The sequence below is a fragment of the Zeus faber genome (assembly GCF_960531495.2).
Source record: "Zeus faber genome assembly, chromosome: 2".
In the NCBI taxonomy this organism is placed as follows: Eukaryota; Metazoa; Chordata; class Actinopteri; order Zeiformes; family Zeidae; genus Zeus; species Zeus faber.
The window spans coordinates 44,680,544-44,701,493 of record NC_137189.1 but is presented as its reverse complement, the minus strand read 5'-3'; the positions used below and the strand labels follow the sequence as shown (position 1 = coordinate 44,701,493).

Sequence of the window (20,950 nt, the reverse complement as noted above, 5' to 3'; positions counted from 1 at the left end):
TCTGCTTTACCGGCCATCGTTCGTGTGTATTTGTATTCGTACCAATTATAGAGGCACACGACCGATACCACATACTAGTACTTGACGTGCTGCCACCTTCATCTTTTACAGAAAATGGGAAGCTCTTCATGTTTGGCAGTAACAACTGGGGCCAGCTGGGTCTGGGGCTCAAAGCGAGTGTGAACCTTCCCACCTGTGTCAAAGGTCGGTCTGGACGTAGCTCTTTCCTTCGCATTTTGGTGCAAGAACTGTTTTCTCCGCTTTGAATCAGTGTCAGTTCTATTCGCCAGCTACATTAACTCGGAATTTGTTCTGGGGACTGAGGTTTGGTGCGTCTCTCCGCAGACAATTTGCATTACAAAATAAATAATTGTTATAATAATTCATATAATAATAAAAATAATAATTGTTATAAGACTATAAAAATCCCCCCAAAATCAGATCCCTCTTCCAGCTAAAGATGGAAAAAAAATATATATTTTTTTACAGTAACTGAGATTCACACATTTCCTGGCTACTCAGATATTTCAGCCCCTTAGCCACATTTATTATTGTTTTTATAACCAGAATACTTCTGCCAAAACGTATCTCAGTGCAGTGGGGAAACGTTAATATCCCATTACTGCTGTTCTACTGTGTGTGTCGGAAGCGGTTTTAACCCCCTTTATGAGTTCATTTGAGTACAAATGTTCTTTCTGGCTGTGGTCGTCATATCGTTTGACGTTCAACTGCTCTATCTGCATTAGGAACGCGCTCAGGCTAGAAGAGCCTCCCTCTTAATAGGAGAGTCCCAGATTTGTTCCGACCATGATCCCAATCTCAAGGGTCTATAATCTCAAGGGTCTATAATCTCAAGGGTCTATAATCCCATTTTAGCCAAAGGGGGAGAACAGATGAGAGGTGAACGAGAGCAGAGAAGCTATTAGAAACAGAGACAAAGCATAATGGTGGCGTCCTTTCATACATTATGACGCAAAAAGGTAAACACTTGAACGGTGCTTGGTTCATGCCAATCCAGTTTTTTTATTTCCTTGACCAGACTGGGAATGTCTTCTCATGACAACTTACCGTATCCAACTAACTCCATACTTGAATAAATAGGTCATGTACAAACTTCAGGTATCTAGATTTGCGTTCCAAAAATCTCTTCTCTGTTCTTTTCACAGCTTTAAAGTCGGAGAAAGTGCGCCTCGTTGCCTGTGGCAGAAATCACACCATTATTTGTACAGGTTTGTGTTTGATTTCATTTGACCACATCACAATTGTTGTTGTTACGACATTGCGGCACAATATGTATGTTTGACTTATGCTGTATGTTTGATTCATATATGAAGGTACAAAATATGTTGAGGCAACATAATATACCCCAACAACAGCTAGCTTCTACAAAAAAAACCTTGGTGAATCAAGCACTCAGACTAAGTCCAAATAGCGCAACACAAAATGACCATATTGACATTTGTACTTAAGTAAAAGTACACTTGGTCTGAAATGTACTTTAAGTATTTAAAGTAGGAGTTCTTATCCAGAGTCATATCTTTTACCTTGCTATAACAATTCTTAGAATAGATACTTTATTTGATCCCTGGAGGGAAATTTCACAGCAGCTCGCGTCAAAATTGGCAATTATAATAATAACGATATCAATGCAGGCAGCAATACACAGGGTCCAGTTTAGTCTTATTAGCTACATATTTGTTTTCTGGGTTCTCTGAAGCACAGCAGGAGTTGCAAATCTCCGAGCTTTTGAACACCGCATCGGCCCCTCCCGTGAGTGGTCTACACAGCGCAACTCTCCGAATGCGAGTGGCCACCCCGAGTCTTTAAACCGGACTTATAAACATGGGTTCATGATGTCACAAGTGGAAGTTCCCCTTAACATGGTTCCATTCAAACGGACTGAACACTGCATGACCCCCCGAGGCATTTCATTAACCTTTTAAACTTTATAAAAACACGATTCAGACTCGTTGCTCTGGAGCTGCAAGCGAGCTCCATGTGTGGGGACACAAACACGGAAGATGTTTTTGACTGACGTGGGGGTGAGTGAGGAATGTCAACGTTTAAATTCCGCCAGCTTACCATGCATGGCACGTGTAAATAAAATGATGCTTATTCATCACATTTCAGTCTTTTGTGATGTGTTTACTGTGAAAATGTTTATCGATATGTTCATATCGCGATGACGATGAAAATATGATCTTGGGTGCTCCAGAGGGAAAATATTTAAATCCATAGCTCGGGCATTTAAGTGGCACCGAAGTCTGCGTTCGATTCGGTCTGGTAGATACAATAGGGCCCCAATAGTAAGAATACAAGTACAAATAATATGGCAGTATGCAATAAACTTGAGGATTACCTGAAAATTGGCAATACACAGTAAAGCTAATGGTTAATGGACAGTAGAAAGAAACCTAACTATAGATGTAAAATAAACAATAAAAGAATGGCTATCACAATCTACTGATAGGCAGTAAGTGTAAACCTAGAATGAACAAAAACAATAAAATAGTCCAGAAATCAACAGAAAGCAAGATACACTAACCCAGAATTAACTTCAATATACCATATTATATTACCATATATATATATATATATATCCATCCATAAAAAAAAAAAGTAAACCTGAAGTAACTGAACAATGACTGATAGAGTATGTGGCAAATATACAATAAGCCTAATGATCACCAATAAATATTATCTCGAAACCTAAAAATTGAGTAACACAATAAACGTGACAAATAATCTCTTGAACTTGAACTACAATACGGCATCAAGTCTGCAGGTCTCCTGATTACAACATACCAAACTTAGTCAATTCTACACACACACACACCCCCACATACATACATACATATATATATATTTAAAAAATCCTCTTTTCTTTTAAAACCTAAAAGTAATGTAGTTGTGCCAGAAAGTGTTTTAAAAATGTAAAAACAATCAAATAAAACAAGTTCTCTTATTTCTGTGTTTGCAGCTCAGGGTAGAGTCTACGCCACAGGTGGGAACAACGAGGGCCAGCTGGGCCTGGGCGACTGCGAGGAGAGAACCGCCTTCCAATTGGTCAAATTCTTCAGCTCCCGCGGACCAATCAAAATGCTCGCTGCGGGCTCCAACACCTCCGCCGCCCTCAGCGGTGAGACCTCCGGCCGACATCCAACCAACATCTGAAATCTGGAAATATTTTCTTATAAAACATATTTTGCCGCTTAATTCGATGATTTATTTGTTACGTTACGTTTTTGCTGGAGCCTGTGTTTTTGTACACACTGTATTATTTTATCTGCATGTACTCTGAAAAGAATATCATTTATTCTGGAGTCATTGGAACAACTTTGATGTGAACATAGCTTTGCTTTGGACCAACATTGTTTTGTTTTGTCAAACCTTTACTTCTTGGTTGTTCTTAACTTAATAGCCATGTTTTCATTTGTACATTTTGAGTTGAAAAAAACTTTACGTTTTACAATACTGAAGTAGATCCTGCGACTCCATTTTATTTCAGTGTACTGGGATTGAAGTTCATTTATTTAGCATTAATCTTTTATAAAAAAAAAAAATGTTTTACTTAGATTTCCATTTTTAAGCGGTCAGTGTTTTGAAACCTTAAATTATAAAAAAAAAAATTCTTATGTCTTTTTAAAAATCAATATGTATTTGCATATGACTTAATACGGTGGTCTTCAACCGGGGGTCCGTGAGGGCCCCGCCATTCCCATCAAAAATAAAAAAAATATTTTAGTCAAAAATAGATTATAGAGAACTCACACCATTAACACAAGAAGATCAGTGTTTTGTTCATTTCAGTAATCAACTGAAGGCGACACTGTCCTGCGTGTGAAGCTGAACTTAGCACAAGCAGCTGATTCACACCTTCTGACGTTATGGTGCGTTCAACAACCTCGAGATTTTCGAGCAACGTTCAAAAACCTCTGAATTTTCAGACATAACCATGGCTGAACTTCAATAAAAACACACGGTAAATGGTTCATGTTATTGTATTGATATTAAACAGAATGTAAAACCCTATTTCGGGAAACAGAATAGGTGGATTTCAATGTTTTTTTCTACACGCAGGCCATTTAAGACCAAGTCTAGTTTAAAAAAAAAAAAGTAGAAGTAGTTGTCAAACCTTATAACAAAAAGCCTAAACAGCCTTTCAAACCCTTTTTCACATTTGTGAAACCTTTATTCCATTTTGTGAAAACAAGAAAATCCGGATTTCACTCTATGTTTTCCACACTGACTATATCTACTAAGAAAATCAATCTAAAATAAAAAACACAGGAACCGGAAGCATCAAGACAAGAGTATATAAATAAGTTAATAAGGCATTATAAATATGTTATTATAGGCCGGGGCTTAAAATCTTCTGGGCTTAAAATGGTCTGAAAAAAGGTTGAAGATCCACCATCTAACAGGTTCTCCATCCCATCCAACCTAGAGAGCGGAAAGCTGTTCATGTGGGGTGACAACACAGAGGGCCAGATCGGCCTGGGCAAGGAAAGCAGCGCCACCACCCCCCAGGAGGTCCGGGTGGGCCGCTCCGTGGCCTGGGTGTCCTGTGGCTACTACCACTCTGCTTTGGTCACGGGTGAGTACCGGAGCAGTTTTTTTTTTTTTTTTTTTTTTTTTTTAAACCGGGAGAGTACATTACTGTGTTAATGTACTCTGCGGTCATCACAAAAATAACTCCCGACTTAAAGCGGACTTCTTGACTGAAGGAGGTTGTTTTGCGACGATGGCCCTAGTTTCACATCATCCTGCTTAATACATGACAGAATATTGATTTTAAATTATTTTATGACTACTATTCCTAGTTCAAGAGCTTCCGATCAGAAAAATCGTCTACAACAAAGTACTGCAGCCAACGCTGCATGAAATTAGTTAAATCTCAGTTCGAGAAAGTGTCGCCCCTGGCAACCGACATTGTTGACAAATCAGCGGTGATTATTCAGAAAGAACTGAGCACTTGACCAGTCAGATTTGAATATTTCACAGAGTTGTGTAAATATACTGTATATATAGAAACGTGTAATTCATTGTTATCATCAGAAACATTCCGCACAATCAAACTGTGGCAACGTTTTCTTCTACTCAATTCATTTCACATAACCGTCGCCAAATAAACACCAGTGTGTGTTAAAATTTCAAAGACGCGATGCAAACGCGTGGTGCGATTCCTCGCGTTTCCCATAGAGGAGCTTATTTAGGAGATATTTAAAGGACGTACGGACCTTTTCCTGTTCTCTTCCAGTGGACGGAGGTCTGTACACGTTTGGGGAGCGCGACAGCGGCAAACTGGGGCTGGGCACCGACCAGCTGGCCGGCCACCGCCTGCCCCAGCTGGTGAAGGGCATCGAGGGGAGGGTGACACAGGTGGCGTGCGGAGGCGGCCACACCGTGGCACTCACGGGTACGTTGTGGGTCAAACAAGTGTAATGATCCTTGAGCAAACTGAATGGCTTGATTTAAGTCCTCATTCAACTTGTCATCAGTGTGTGCGTTAGAGGCAAATTCTGATTCGAAACTCAAGTTTGTTTTTTTTCTTCATGGGTAATGGATGTATTTGACGAGAAACATTGTTGACATTGCTGATATACAGTGTAACAGTACTTGGATGTTTTATAAAATAATAACACTTTTAATAATTATATAATTATTATTTTTTAATAATAATAATTATAATCATCATCATCATCATCATTATTATTATTATTATTATTATTATTATTATTATTGCTGTTGTTACATTTTATTCATATAGCACCTTCCATACAGATAAAAGTGCTTCACATTAAAAAAATAATAAATGGAAATGAGTATAGAAATACCTTTGTCATAGACACTAGACAGATTTTAAAAGGTGTTGCGTCTTTACTTGTCAGAGGAAGCCGTGTACTCGTTTGGGCTGGGTCAGTTTGGGCAGCTGGGCCATGGGACGTTCATTTTTGAGGCCCCGCTGCCTCGCCCTGTGGACCATTTCAGGAAGGGCCGAGTCCGTCACCTGGCGTGTGGAGAGAACCATACAGCCGTCATCACAGGTAGGCACACACGTGCATAAACACACGCATCAGACTTGGTTTTGGTTAAAAATGGTTTGATACCAATGTCACTTCAATACTGGTTCCTAATCGCTGATTTGGTCCATACCAAACAATAATAATAATAATAATAATAATAATAATAATAATAAATATAGCTGCAGGCAGCAATACACAAGGTCAGTTATCGAAACCAATTGCAAATTTCCGAGTTCCTATGGTACATAGCATCAGTTCGTGCTGTCGTTCGTCTTCACATCAGCCTTACGTCTAAAACGGGTTACAACTTTCAGAGTTTCCTTTGAACGCAGCATCGGCTGACGCAATGACGCGGTGGCGCGAGCCGATTTACGTGTTGCGTGTTATGACTTTATCCTAAAAGTTATAAGGTGGCTGTCTACTACTTGTGGTCCACGGAGTCCTGCCTCACGGTGTCTCTGGGGAAGGAAATGACTCCGTGTGGAAGTTCCCAACAACACTGTTCCATTCAAACAGACTAAACACTGCACGTCGCTCCGAGACGTTTCATCAACTTGATAAACTTTTGTGACTAAATTAAAATGGACACGATTCAGACCCGTTGCTCTGGAGCTGCAAACAAACTCCAGGTGTGAGGACACAAACACGGAATATGTTTTGGACGGGTAACAGTGACATCAAAATGTCTTAGAAAGTCTTACATTTTGAACGGGCATGTACTAGTCTACCACCTTGGATGATGTTAGCACAATGCAAAATGCGTTATAGCAGATTATGTCAGGTAGGTCCCGCCCAAACATCTTTTGTAATTTTGAAAATGAATTGTGGCCAGGCAAGAGGGAAAGAGGAAGGCCAAAGAGAAGGTTTGTGGACGTGGTGAGGGAGGACACGCAGGCGGTCGGTGTAAGGGAGGAAGATGCGCAGGACAGAAGGTGTTGGAGGCGGATGATCCGCTGTGGCCACCCCTAACGGGAGCAGCCCGAAGGGGAGGAAGAATTGTGGCCAGGGCGTAGCAAAGATCCATTGCATAAGTCTGGATATGCTTCGGTCCAATTTCGGTGAACATTGGACCAAATGAATCATTAAAAATGGCTGCTATTGAAAGTTATATGATTGCCATAGCGCCACCTATTGACCGAACAATGCCAATTTGATTGGCTGGTGCGGCCATTTTGTTTATTTGGACCAAATTTGTATGATGCAAATGATGCATTGACCAAAATACCCCTGATTTTTCACAGTTCCCCAGAGTCATATCCTGCACAGATCTAGCGGTTATGTAAAATAGGCCCCTCCCAGACAAAACTTTGAAAATGAATTGTGGCCAAACTATGGGGCATAGCACAAATCCATTGGATAAATTGTATTCGAGGCAGTCCAGACATGCTGTGGTCCAATTTTGGTGAACATTGGACTGAATTAAAAAACAAATTGAAAGTTATACAGTTGCCAAAGCGCCACCTATTGCCCAAACAATGCCAGATTGTTCACAGTGCCTCGGAGTCATACCCTGCACATATCTACCAAATTGGATGCCGTGGTCCAAGTTTGTTGAACATTGGACCATATTCTATAGGAGGAGTTGGGGGGGGGGGAAATTGAAACGGTGGAAAATCTAAGTCACTATGCGTAATAGGCTCAGTGTGACTCAAGTAATACATGGATGCGTTCATTTTGTTTCCACTGCAAGTGGTTCAGAAGTTTTCAGACAAAATGTAAAAGTGGTCGTTATAGCGCCAGCATCTGGCCTGATGAATCCCCTTTTTTGTGTTTCCTGGTTTCGAAACATTTCAAACAAACCCCCGATGAACTGCAAATTACTCAAACTCCTGTGAACATTTCACAGCTTTTTAAAGTAATAATTCCATGAATGTTGATGCAGAGTTGCAGTGAAAAGAAGATAAAGACAGAGGCGCGCTGTGTTTCACTCTGAAGCACAATGATTGGTTTACAGTACGTTGCAAAGTTATGCCTCGATTTTTTAATTCTTTTTCCTTTGCTGATCCGAAAAATTATCTGATCCGTGACTCAAAACCGCGATTCGATCCGAACTGTGAGTTTTGTGGCAATGAGACTACGATTGTATGATATTTTAATTATTTAAGATCACATTGAAAATGTATGATATTTGTTTTGCATTCCTTTAAAATGAAAAGATGATGCTTAAAAAGTACTTGAAAATCCTTGAATTTCATTTTGTAATGCCAGAATGAACCCTGTAATAATGAGAAAAAAAAAGTATATAAATACATTTAAAGATCATATACTGCTTTAAAATAAAAATGTCTGAAATCGAAGTACCCTAGAATATTTCCAGACTGCAGAGTATTGATTTGTGTTTTTGGATTGGTACAAAACAGATTCACTTGCACGGACACATGAGACCTAGAAAGACTTTTATCCTGATCGATATTTGGTTGCCATGGTTTCCAGACTGCGGCCTGCTGTACACATTTGGAGACGGGAGGCACGGCAAGCTTGGTTTAGGGGAGGAGAACTTCACCAATCAGTTCAAGCCCAGCTTGTGTCCTCACTTCCTCAACTACGACGTCCAAGCGGTAGGTGACGTGTGTGTGTGTGTGTGTGTGTGTGTGTGTTTGTGTGTGAAAATCTGTGATTCTCTTGGTATTTGAACAGAAGAACGCAACATGCAGCACTAAGTGCGGGAAATGTCTAGCACATTTCATTCACAAGGGGAATTCAAAGTGCTTTATATAAGACAGGCTGACAGATAGATATAGATCGATACTTTATTCCTCCCCAAAGGGAAATTGGACCCAGAAATTATTTTATACAATAACTAATGAAATAAAGCTAGCAGTGAACCAGAAAGCTGAACCTGAGATGAGGAAAACATTAAATAAAACATTAAATACAAGCCAACAAAAAAGAAGTTTTTTTTGACAAAAACAATATAAAGAAAAAATAGTTGCAGGCAGCAGTACACAGGGTCCAGTTGAGGTTTTTTTTTCTGAGTTCTCTGAAACACAGCACGAGTTACAATTTTCCAAGTTGACATTGAGCACCGCATCGGCTACTCCGGTATGCGGTCTACACAGCGCAGCTCTCTGAATGCGAATCACCGACGCATCGGTTCGTGATGTCAAGGTGGAAATTCCCATCAACGTGTCGTTCCCCAGAGACATTTAATCAATTTTAAACTTTTGGGACTAAAATAAAACACGACTCAGACCCGTTGCTCTGGAGATGCGAGTGAACTCCATGTGTGAGGACACAAACACAGAATATGTATTTGACTGACGTGGGGGGGGAGCAAGTAGTGTCAACATTTAAATTCTGCCAGCTTACTATGCAAGTATGTAAATATGATTTATCTTATTCATCGCGTTTCAGTCTTTTGCGATGATTTTATCGGGCGTGTTCATATCACGATAGCGATTAAAATACAATTTCTGGTGCTCCAGAGGGCAAATATTTAAATCGACAGCTCAAGCATTTCTATCGTGTTTTGATGCCCAACCCTAGTAACGAGTGGCTGAAATACCGCAAAATAAGGAGGGACACGGCACCGGGTTGGGTGCAAACAGTATGTGTTTATTTACAAAAAGGGCAATAGAGATTGTTAGGTCAACAGCTTTCTTCGTTGAGATTTTTCTTACGCACTTCTTGTTTTGCTGATTGCTTGCACTTACTTGGTTTTGTTGAAGTTGATTGTAGGTCTGTCCGGGAGGTTATGTGTGGATTGTGTGTGAGCGTGTGCATGCGTCAGCTCTGACATGCATTAAAATTAATCGAATGAACTAAAAGGTACAAATAAACAAAATATACGCTAATATCACAAATTTCTAATGGGGATATCGAAAGTAGCGTTCTAATACCTATGTAGCAAGTGTAGCGGGAGCGCTAAAGACTGTTTGCACACCTGAATGCAATCATTGACGGTGATTATAACACTGCCCGTCACTACGGCTGGTTAACACCAGGTGGAAGCATTGCTCATCTAAATGAGTTTAAAAGGAAAATGGCTCCAACAGAGATAAAATATCAAACTAAAAGCTGGGTGTTGTGTCAGGTCATCTCAACCCAACACAGATACCACCCAAAGCAACCACGACAGAACGATGGAGTGTACACCATCCACATCGTACGATGTGAATATGATCAAATTTTGATGAGACCCCAACCATGTCCATGGGTTCAGCAATTGTCGTGGGCCAAACACTTTTAGCCTGAAAAGTGCCAAGGAGAAAAATAATAATACGTAAAGCTGCAGGCAGCAATACACAGGGTCTTCTTTATTTGTTTTAGGTATGTATTACAGTTTGCCGGGTTCCAAAGTTACAAAAGTTACAAACACTGCAGACTTACGTCTGGACCAATCAACATGCATTCACGTCAGTATGTTGCTGTTGTGGCGTTCAATTTAAATATCCCTGAAGAATGGTTTTTAAGACATTACCATGGTTCCTGGATGTCGCAGTGCGGACACAAGAGAAAAGGTCGGTTCCTCCAATGGTAGGTTTAGAACTTCCTATGGTGTGAAAACATGAAAAGAATGATCAATTAGCAGAATTACCAATTTGCAGACTCGTTGGCGCAGTAGGCAGAGTGTCAGTCTCATAAACTGAAGGTCGTGAGTTTGACCCTCACACGGGGCACTACTTTGTGGCCACATCTGCTTAGATACGTTATTCAGTTGAGCACAAGTTACCATTTTTCTTGCAATGTAGCACAAGCGATGTTTTTGGATTTTTACAAACACTCAACAATAAAATGTAGCCTCGTTGGCGCAGTAGGCAGCGCGTCAGTCTCATAATCTGAAGGTCGTGAGTTCGACCCTCACACGGGGCACTGCTTTTGTGGCACGGTGGCACATTGAGTTCAAGCCTCACACGGGGCACTGTTTTTCTGGCCACATCTGCTTACATACGTAATCCAGGATTCAGTTGAGCACAAGTTACAATTTTTCTAGCAATGTTGCACGAGCCATGTTTTGGGATTTTTACAACCACTCACAGATAACATGTAGCCTCGTTGGCGCAGTAGGCAGCGCGTCAGTCTCATAATCTGAAGGTCGTGAGTTCGACCCTCACACGGGGCACTGCTTTTGTGGCACGGTGGCACATTGCCTTGCACTGCGGCTTCACAGCAAGAAGGTCCTGCCTTTCATTCCCGCCTGAGGCGCTCTTGGCACCGTGCTCTGGGGGGTTATCTCCTGATTAGGGGCCTTTTTGTGTGGAGTTTGCATGTTCTCCCCAGGCTCACTTGGGCTTTCCTCCATATAACATCATAAGAACCCCCACATAAAACATGCACAACAAACATCGGTTTACCAGCGATGGAAATGGAATTTTGTCCCCGGCTCCTGTACTTTTAGCTGCCCACCGCTCCTGGCCTGTCCCCCAGAGGAAGGACAAGCCTTGGGATAAATGCGGAAAGACATTTCAAGGCCTCCATCTGCGTCTGTGTGTGTGTGTGTCGGCCGTAGCTGCACGTGATGCCTGTGTCTTGTGGTGTGTTTGTAACAATAAAGACAAGCTAAGCTTGTCCTAACTTACAGTTTTCATATTTTCCTTTAAACGCAGCCCCGGCTCAAGCTGTCCGTCTAGATCTGCAATGCACAGGGCCTATAATCATCTTAGATACGTAATACAGTTCTCAGGATTCAATTTATCAATTGAGCGCACGTTACAATTTTTCGAGCAATGTTTTTTGATATTTACAGACACTCAGAGACGAAACGTGGATTTATATGGCATTGGTTCATAATGATACAAAGTCATGTGTTTTCAATATAACGCCAAATTTCTTACATTTTGGTAAATTTGTCAAGTTGTATCAATATTTCTTGGTGCAAATGCAGATTGGTGTGAATCAAACTTGGACGACAATATGTATGAAACGTCCCCATTTTAACGAGACCTCAACCAATGATCATAAATTCTAACGTGATATAATCTTTGATTTTTACAACAATAAATCTCTGATTGGTCAGTTATAAATAACTGAGCTAGCTGCCCTCATTTTGTTTATAACTTGTAAAATAGAGAGTATTTGGAAATGTGGACAAGAAATTACAAGACATGTAAGAAAATTGTTTTGTTTAACAGTTATCCAAAACATCTGGACAAGATAATCAAACAAATATCACAGTATTTATAGATGTCACGCGACAATTAATAAGTGTATTTTATTAAAATGGCAATCTTAAGAAAGGAAAAAAATATATATATGGACAACTTGTATGAAGTTGTCAAAGTAAATAGTGTTTATAAACACCGTGTTATACTGTATGTAGTTGTCCAACAAAAAAATGACAGTTTTTGGGATGCACATTCTATTCTGACAGCTTGCCATTTGTGATGTATGTGTTACAAAACGAGAAAAAAAAATGTCTGTGGGTTCAGCGATTATCGTGGGCCAGACTCTTTTAGCCCGAAAAATGCCAAGGAGAGAAATAATAATAATTATAGCTGCAGGCAGCAAAACACAGGGTCCTCTTTATTCGTTTTAGGTATGTATTACAGTTTTCCGGGTCCAAAGTTACAAACACCGTGGACTTACGTTTGGACCAACCAACATGCACTCACGTCTGTATGTTGCTGTTGTGGCATTCAATTAAAATATCCCTGAAGAATAGTATTTAAGAAATTACGACGGTTCCTGGATGTCGCAGTGCGGACACAAGAGAAGAGGTCAGTACCTCCAATGGTTTTTAGAACTTCCTCTGGTGTGAAAACGTCTTCCTTGACTGATGATTTTTTTTTGCAGCAGCAGAAGTCTCAAATTTGTGGCCTCGTTGGCGCAGTAGGCAGCGCGTCAGTCTCATAATCTGAAGGTCGTGAGTTCAAGCCTCACATGGGGCACTCTTTTTCTGGCCACATCTGCTTACATACGTAATCCAGGATTCAGTTGAGCACAAGTTACAATTTTTCTAGCAATGTTGCACGAGCCATGTTTTGGGATTTTTACAACCACTCAACAATAGCATGTAGCCTCGTTGGCGCAGTAGGCAGCGCGTCAGTCTCATAATCTGAAGGTCGTGAGTTCGACCCTCACACGGGGCACTGCTTTTGTGGCACGGTGGCACATTGCCTTGCACTGCGGCTTCACAGCAAGAAGGTCCTGGCTTTCATTCCCGCCTGAGGCGCTCTTGGCACCGTGCTCTGGGGGGTCATCTCCTGATTAGGGGCCTTTTTGTGTGGAGTTTGCATGTTCTCCCCAGGCTCACTTGGGCTTTCCTCCATATAACATCATAAGAACCCCCACATAAAACATGCACAACAAACATCGGTTGACCAGCGATGGACATGGAAGTTTGTCCCCGGCTCCTGTACTTTTAGCTGCCCACCGCTCCTGGCCTGTCCCCCAGAGGAAGGACAAGCCTTGGGATAAATGCGGAAAGACATTTCAAGGCCTCCATCTGCGTCTGTGTGTGTGTGTCGGCCGTAGCTGCACGTGATGCCTGTGTCTTGTGGTGTGTTTGTAACAATAAAGACAAGCTAAGCTTGTCCTAACTTACAGTTTTCACATTTTCCTTTAAACGCATCCCCGGCTCAAGCTGTCCGTCTAGATCTGCAATACACAGGGCCTATAATCGTCTTAGATACGAAATACAGTTCTCAGGATTCAGTTTATCAATTGAGCGCAAGTTACAATTTTTCGAGCAATGTAGCACGAGCAATGTTTTCGGATATTTACAAACACTCATAGACGAAGTAAATAGTGTTTATGAACACCGTGTTATACTGTATGTAGTTGTCCAACAAAAAATGACAATCTTTGGCATGCATATTTTCATTCTGACAGCTTGCCTTTTGTGATGTATGTGTTACAAAAACTAGGAGAAAAATTTACATTTACATTTAATCATTTAGCAGACGCTTTTATCCAAAGCAACTTACAAGGGAGAATAACATTCAAGCTACATTGCAACAACATTAGTGTAACAATAAATACTGCAAGGTGGTGCTACGTAATTGTAGGTTAGGAGAGGAGGTACTCACTGAAGAGCTGGGTCTTCAAGTGCTTCTTAAAGACAGAGAGGGAGGTCCCCACTCTGGTCATTTTTGGCAGTTGTTCCACCAACGTGGAACTACAAATGACAATAGCCTGGATTGCCGTGGCTGTATGGCCGGCAGAGCCAGGCGACGCTCATTTGACGAGCGCAGCATCCGGGGGGCAACATGTGCTCTTACAAGAGCATTTAAGTAGGCGGGAGCATTCCCAGCAATCACTCTATAGGCCAGCATAAGAGACTTGAACTTGATGCGGGCGGCTACAGGTAACCAGTGGAGCTCGATGAGCAGCGGAGTGACGTGTGCCCTCTTTGGCTGGTTGAACACCAGTCGCGCCGCCGCATTCTGTATCATCTGTAGTGGCTTCACCGCACAGGCCGGCAAGCCTGTTAAGAGGGCGTTGCAGTAGTCAAGACGGGACATCACCAAGGTTTGTACCAGCAGTTGAGTGGCATATTGGGTCAGGTACGGCCTGACTTTTCGGATGTTGAGTAGTGCGAAGCGGCAGGACCGGGAGACGGCGGCAACGTGGTCCGAGAATGTCAGTTGGTCATCAATAATGACACCAAGATTCCTTGCAGCCTTGGTAGGAACAAGAGATAGAGAGTCGATTTTATTATCAATGTTGTGATAAAAACCTTGTTTGGCCGTGAAGACCAGCAGTTCCGTTTTCGCCAGATTTAGTTAAAGATGATAATCCTTCAACCATGTGGATATGTCAGCGAGACAATCCGAGATCCGCGTCAAGACAGTAGGGTCGTCGGGCGGGAAGGACAGATAGAGTTGAGTATCAGCCGCATAGCAGTGATATGAAAAGCCATGTGAGCGGATGATCGGGCCCAGTGAGGTGGTGTATATGGCAAAGAGGAGGGGTCCTAGCACCGAGCCTTCGGGCACCCCTGTGGTGAGGTTGTGAGGCACAGACAGCTGGCCTCGCCATGTCACACTGAACGAGCGCCCAGTAAGGTAAGATTCGAACCAGGAAAGTGCACTGCCCGTTATGCCCATACTTGAGAGTATGGACAGGAGTATGCTATGATTGACAGTGTCAAAAGCAGCTGATAAGTCTAGCAGAATGAGAACCGAGGATTTGGCAGCAGCTCTAGCAGTTTTTAAGGCCTCTGTCACAGACAACAGGGCTGTTTCGGTGGAGTGACCACTTTTGAAGCCAGATTGAAGTGTATCAAGAAGGTTGTTTCTTGACAGGTACTCTGTAACCTGTCTAGAGACCGCCCTCTCTAAGGTTTTGGAAAGGAATGGGAGGAGAGAGACCGGCCGATAGTTTTCTACTTGATTGGGATCGAGTGAGGGTTTTTTGAGCAGTGGTGCGACCCGAGCCGCTTTGAAAGCGGAAGGGAAAGTGCCCGAAGTTAGGGAAGAATTAATCATATGTGTGATTGCCGGGGTGATAGTCGGTGATATGGCTTGAAGGCGGTTAGATGGGATCGGATCTAGCAGACAGGTAGAAGGACGGCTACATGTTAGTAGTTTAGATATCTCACTTTCAGCGAGGGGGGTGAAACCAGGGAACGATGAGCCTAGGGCTGGAGAAGACAGGTTGTGAGTAAGTTGTTTAGTGAATTGGCTGCTGATGGCTGCCACTTTGTGAGTAAAAAAGGAGGCAAGGCAGTCAACAGTGAGGTTAGTAGCTGGGGGAGGTGGTGGAGGGTAAAGCAGAGACTTGAAGGTGGCGAATAACTTACGTGTGTCTGTGGCACCGTTGATCCTATCGTTGAAGAAGGCCTTCTTGGCAGCAGTGATGCTGGAAGAGAAGGAGGACAGCAGTGTCTGGTAGCTTGCAAGATCCTCAATTGTTTTAGATTTGTGCCATTTCCTCTCGGCTGCTCTGAGGTCAGTGCGCGTTGTCCGGAGGGTGTCAGTCAGCCAAGGGTGCGACTGGGTTGATCGAGCAGGTCTGGTGGATAGTGGACACAGGCTATCCAGACATGAGCTCAAGGTGGAGCAGAGGGAGTCAGTGACATCATTTACCTGCAGAGAGGAGAAAGTGCCGTGGGGTGGAAGAGAAGAGGAGAGCACAGAGGAAAAGTGGGTGGGAGACCGGTTGCGGAGATTGCGGCGGTTGGTAACCATGGGTGGGGAGGTGGGGGGTTGTTTTGGTAGCTGGACATTGAAGTGGATGAAGAAGTGGTCAGAGAGATGAAGAGGAGTGACCCTTAGGTTGTCCCTGGTGCAGCTCCGAGCAAGAATGAGATCAAGCTCTTTGCCAGCCTTGTGAGTCGGTGGAGTCGGGACCTGTCTTAGGTCGAATGAGCGAAGCAAAGACAGGAAGTCAGCCGAGCTCGCACTGTCCAAGTGGATGTTCATGTCTCCGAGGACGAGCATGGGACACTCATGCTCAGGAATTGATGACAGCAGGGTGTCAAGCTCATGTAGGAAGTCACCTAGTTGTCCTGGTGGACGGTAGATGACGACCACATAGGCTTTCACCGGAGCAGTCACCAAGACGGCGTGATATTCAAAGGAGACAAAGTTGTTTAAAGGCAGCAGTGGATTAAATTTCCATGTGTTGGAAATTAGCAGGCCAGTCCCACCACCACGGCCAGATGGTCTGGATGTGTGGGAGAATGTGTAGTTAGTGGAGAGTGCAGCCGGGGTTGCGCTATCTTACGGTTTAATCCATTTCTCAGTGAGAGCAAGGAGCTCCAAGGAGAGGTGGTTGGCATGACCAGAACGTCTGCCTTGTTAACTGCAGATCGACAAAATAAAATAATGTCTGTGGGTTCAGCGATTATCGTGGGCCAGACTCTTTTATCCCGAAAATTGCTAAGGAGAGAAATAATAATAAGTATAGCTGCAGGCAGCAACACACAGGGTCCTCTTTATTCGTTTTAGGTATGTATTACAGTTTTCCGGGTCCAAAGTTACAAACACCGTGGACTTCCGTTTGGACCAATCAACATGCACTCACGTCTGTATGTTGCTGTTGTGGCATTCAATTAAAATATCCCTGAAGAATGGTATTTAAGAAATTACGATGGTTCCTGGATGTCGCAGTGCGGACACAAGACAAGAAGTCGGTACCTCCAATGGTTTTTAGAACTTCCTATGGTGTGAAAACGTCTTCTTTGACTGATGATTTTTTTTTACAGCAGCAGCAGAAGTCTCAGATTTGTGGCCTCGTTGGCGCAGTAGGCAGAGCGTCAGTCTCATAATCTGAAGGTCGTGAGTTCAAGCCTCACACGGGGCACTCTTTTTCTGGCCACATCTGCTTACATACGTAATCCAGGATTCAGTTGAGCACAAGTTACAATTTTTCTAGCAATGTTGCACGAGCCATGTTTTGGGATTTTACAACCACTCGACGGTAGCATGTAGCCTCGTTGGCACAGTAGGCAGCGCGTCAGTCTCATAATCTGAAGGTCGTGAGTTCGACCCTCACACGGGGCACTGCTTTTGTGGCACGGTGGCACATTGCCTTGCACTGCGGCTTCACAGCAAGAAGGTCTTGCCTTTCATTCCCGCCTGAGGCGCTCTTGGCAACCGCTCTGGGGGGTCATCTCCTGATTAGGGCCCTTTTTGTGTGGAGTTTGCGTGTTCTCCCCAGGCTCACTTGGGCTTTCCCCCATATAACATCATAAGAACCCCCACATAAAACATGCACAACAAACATCGGTTGACCAGCGATGGACATAGAAGTTTGTCCCCGGCTCCTGTACTTTGAGCTGCCCACCGCTCCTGGCCTGTCCCCCAGAGGAAGGACAAGCCTTGGGATAAATGCGGGAAAGACATTTCAAGGCCTCCATCTGCGTCTGTGTGTGTTTGTGTGTCGGCCGTAGCTGCACGTGATGCCTGTGTCTTGTGGTGTGTTTGTAACAATAAAGACAAGCTAAGCTTGTCCTAACTTACAGTTTTCACATTTTCCTTTAAACGCAGCCCCGGCCCAAGCTGTCCGTCTAGATCTGCAATGCACAGGGCCTATAATCGTCTTAGATACGTAATTCAGTTGTCAGGATTCAATTTATCAATTGAGTGCAAGTTAAAATTTTTCGAGCAATGTAGCACGAGCAATGTTTTTGGATATTTACAAACACTCAGAGACGAAGTAAATAGTGTTTATGAACACGGTGTTATACTGTATGTAGTTGTCCAACAAAAAATGACAATTTTTGGCATGCACATTTTCATTCTGACAGCTTGCCTTTTGTGATGTATGTGTTACAAAAACTAGGAGAAAAATAATGTCTGTGGGTTCAGCGATTATCGTGGGCCAGACTCTTTTCGCCCGAAAAATGCCAAGGAGAGAAATAATAATAAGTATAGCTGCAGGCAGCAATGCACAGGGTCCTCTTTAGTCGTTTAAGGTATGTATTACAGTTTTCCGGGTCCAAAGTTACAAACACCGTGGACTTACGTTTGGACCAATCAACATGCACTCACGTCTGTATGTTGCTGTTGTTGCATTCAATTCAAATATCCCTGAAGAATGGTATTTAAGAAATGACGATGGTTCCTGGATGTCGCAGTGCGGACACAAGACAAAAAGTCGGTACCTCCAATGGTTTTTAGAACTTCCTATGGTGTGAAAACGTCTTCTTTGACTGATGATTTTTTTTTGCAGCAGCAGAAGTCAAAACTTTGTGGCCTCGTTGGCGCAGTAGGCAGCGCGTCAGTCTCATAATCTGAAGGTCGTGAGTTCGACCCTCACACGGGGCACTCTTTTGTGGCACGGTGGCACATTGCCTTGCACTGCTTTTATTCCCGCCTGAGGCGCTCTTGGCAACCGCTCTGGGGGTCATCTCCTGATTAGGGGCCTTTTTGTGTGGAGTTTGCATGTTCTCCCCAGGCTCACTTGGGCTTTCCTCCATATAACATCATAAGAACCCCCACATAAAACATGCACAACAAACATCGGTTGACCAGCGATGGACATAGAAGTTTGTCCCCGGCTCCTGTACTTTGAGCTGCCCACCGCTCCTGGCCTGTCCCCCAGAGGAAGGACAAGCCTTGGGATAAATGCGGGAAAGACATTTCAAGGCCTCCATCTGCGTCTGTGTGTGTGTGTGTGTGTGTGTGTGTGTGTGTCGGCCGTAGCTGCACGTGATGCCTGTGTCTTGTGGTGTGTTTGTAACAATAAAGACAAGCTAAGCTTGTCCTAACTTACAGTTTTCACATTTTCCTTTAAACGCAGCCCCGGCTCAAGCTGTCCGTCTAGATCTGCAATGCACAGGGCCTATAATCGTCTTAGATACGTAATACAGTTCTCAGGATTCAATTTATCAATTGAGTGCAAGTTACAATTTTTCGAGCAATGTAGCACGAGCAATTTTTTTGGATATTTACAAACACTCAGAGACGAAACGTGGATTTATATGGCATTGGTTCATAATGTTACAAAGTGATGTGTTTTCAATATAACACCAAATTTCTTACATTTTGGTAAATTTGTCAAGTTGTATCAAAATTTCTTGATACAATTGCAGATTGTTGTGAATCAAACTTGGATGACAATATGTATGAAACGTCCCCATTTTAACGAGACCTCAACCAATGATCATAAGTTCTTTTTTTTACAACAATAAATCTCTGATAGGTCAGTTATAAATAACTGAGCTAGCTGCCCTCATTTTGTTAATAACTTGTAAAATAGAGAGTATTTGGAAATGTGGACAAGAAATTACAAGACATGTAAGGAAATTGTTTTGTTAAACAGTTATCCAAAACATCTGGACAAGATAATCAAACAAATATCACAGTATTTATAAATGCCACGCAACAATTAATAAGTGTATATTATTAAAATGGCAATCTTAAGAAAGGAAAAAAATATATATATCTGGACAACTTGTATGAAGTTGTCAAAGTAAATAGTGTTTATAAACACCATGTTATACTGTATGTAGTTGTCCAACAAAAAATGACAGTTTTTGGGATGCACATTCTATTCTGACAGCTTGCCATTTGTGATGTATGTGTTACAAAAACTAGGAGAAAAATAATGTCTGTGGGTTCAGCGATTATCGTGGGCCAGACTCTTTTAGCCCGAAAAATGCCAAGGGGAGAAATAATAACAAGTATAGCTGCAGGCAGCAATACACAGGGTCCTCTTTATTCGTTGTAGGTATGTATTACAGTTTTCCGGGTCCAAAGTTACAAACACCGTGGACTTACGTTTGGACCAATCAACATGCACTCACGTCTGTATGTTGCTGTTGTGGCATTCAATTAAAAAACCCTGAAGAATGGTATTTAAGAAATTACGATGGTTCCTGGATGTCGCAGTGCGGACACAAGACAAAAAGTCGGTACCTCCAATGGTTTTTGCAACTTCCTCTGGTGTGAAAACGTCTTCTTTGACTGATGATTTTTTTTGCAGCAGAAGTTCCAGGTTTGTGGCCTCGTTGGCGCAGTAGGCAGCGCGTCAGTCTCATAATCTGAAGGTCGTGAGTTCAAGCCTCACACGGGGCACTCTTTTTCTGGCCACATCTGCTTACATACGTAATCCAGGATTCAGTTGAGCACAAGTTACAATTTTTCTAGCAATGTTGCACAAGCCATGTTTTGGGATTTTTACAACCACTCACAGATAACATGTAGCCTCGTTGGCGCAGTAGGCAGCGCGTCAGTCTCATAATCTGAAGGTCGTGAGTTCGACCCTCACACGGGGCACTGCTTTTGTGGCACGGTGGCACATTGCCTTGCACTGCGGCTTCACAGCAAGAAGGTCCCGCCTGAGGCGCTCTTGGCACCGAGCTCTGGGGGGTCATCTCCTGAGATGATTAGGGGCCTTTTTGTGTGGAGTTTGCATGTTCTCCCCAGGCTTAGTTGGGCTTTCCTCCATATAACATCACAAGAACCCCCACATAAAACATGCACAACAAACATCGGTTGACCAGTGATGGCCATGGAAGTTTGTCCCCGGCTCCTGTACTTTTAGCTGCCCACCGCTCCTGGCCTGTCCCCCAGAGGAAGGACAAGCCTTGGGAT

General features: G+C 42.9%; 1 protein-coding gene across 1 annotated transcript in view; it reads left to right on the top strand.

The window, feature by feature from the left end:
* The window catches only part of rpgrb (retinitis pigmentosa GTPase regulator b), a gene marked incomplete at its 3' end in the record, with an annotated part of 38,845 nt that overhangs the window by 696 nt on the left and 17,199 nt on the right, over nt 1–20,950 (top strand). The window contains exons 3-9 of the mRNA XM_080023926.1: nt 112–204; nt 1,167–1,229; nt 2,981–3,139; nt 4,448–4,597; nt 5,261–5,419; nt 5,892–6,047; nt 8,460–8,584. Coding sequence (XP_079880052.1) covers nt 112–204; nt 1,167–1,229; nt 2,981–3,139; nt 4,448–4,597; nt 5,261–5,419; nt 5,892–6,047; nt 8,460–8,584 — 905 coding nt within the window. The remainder of the gene's footprint in view (nt 1–111; nt 205–1,166; nt 1,230–2,980; nt 3,140–4,447; nt 4,598–5,260; nt 5,420–5,891; nt 6,048–8,459; nt 8,585–20,950) is intronic.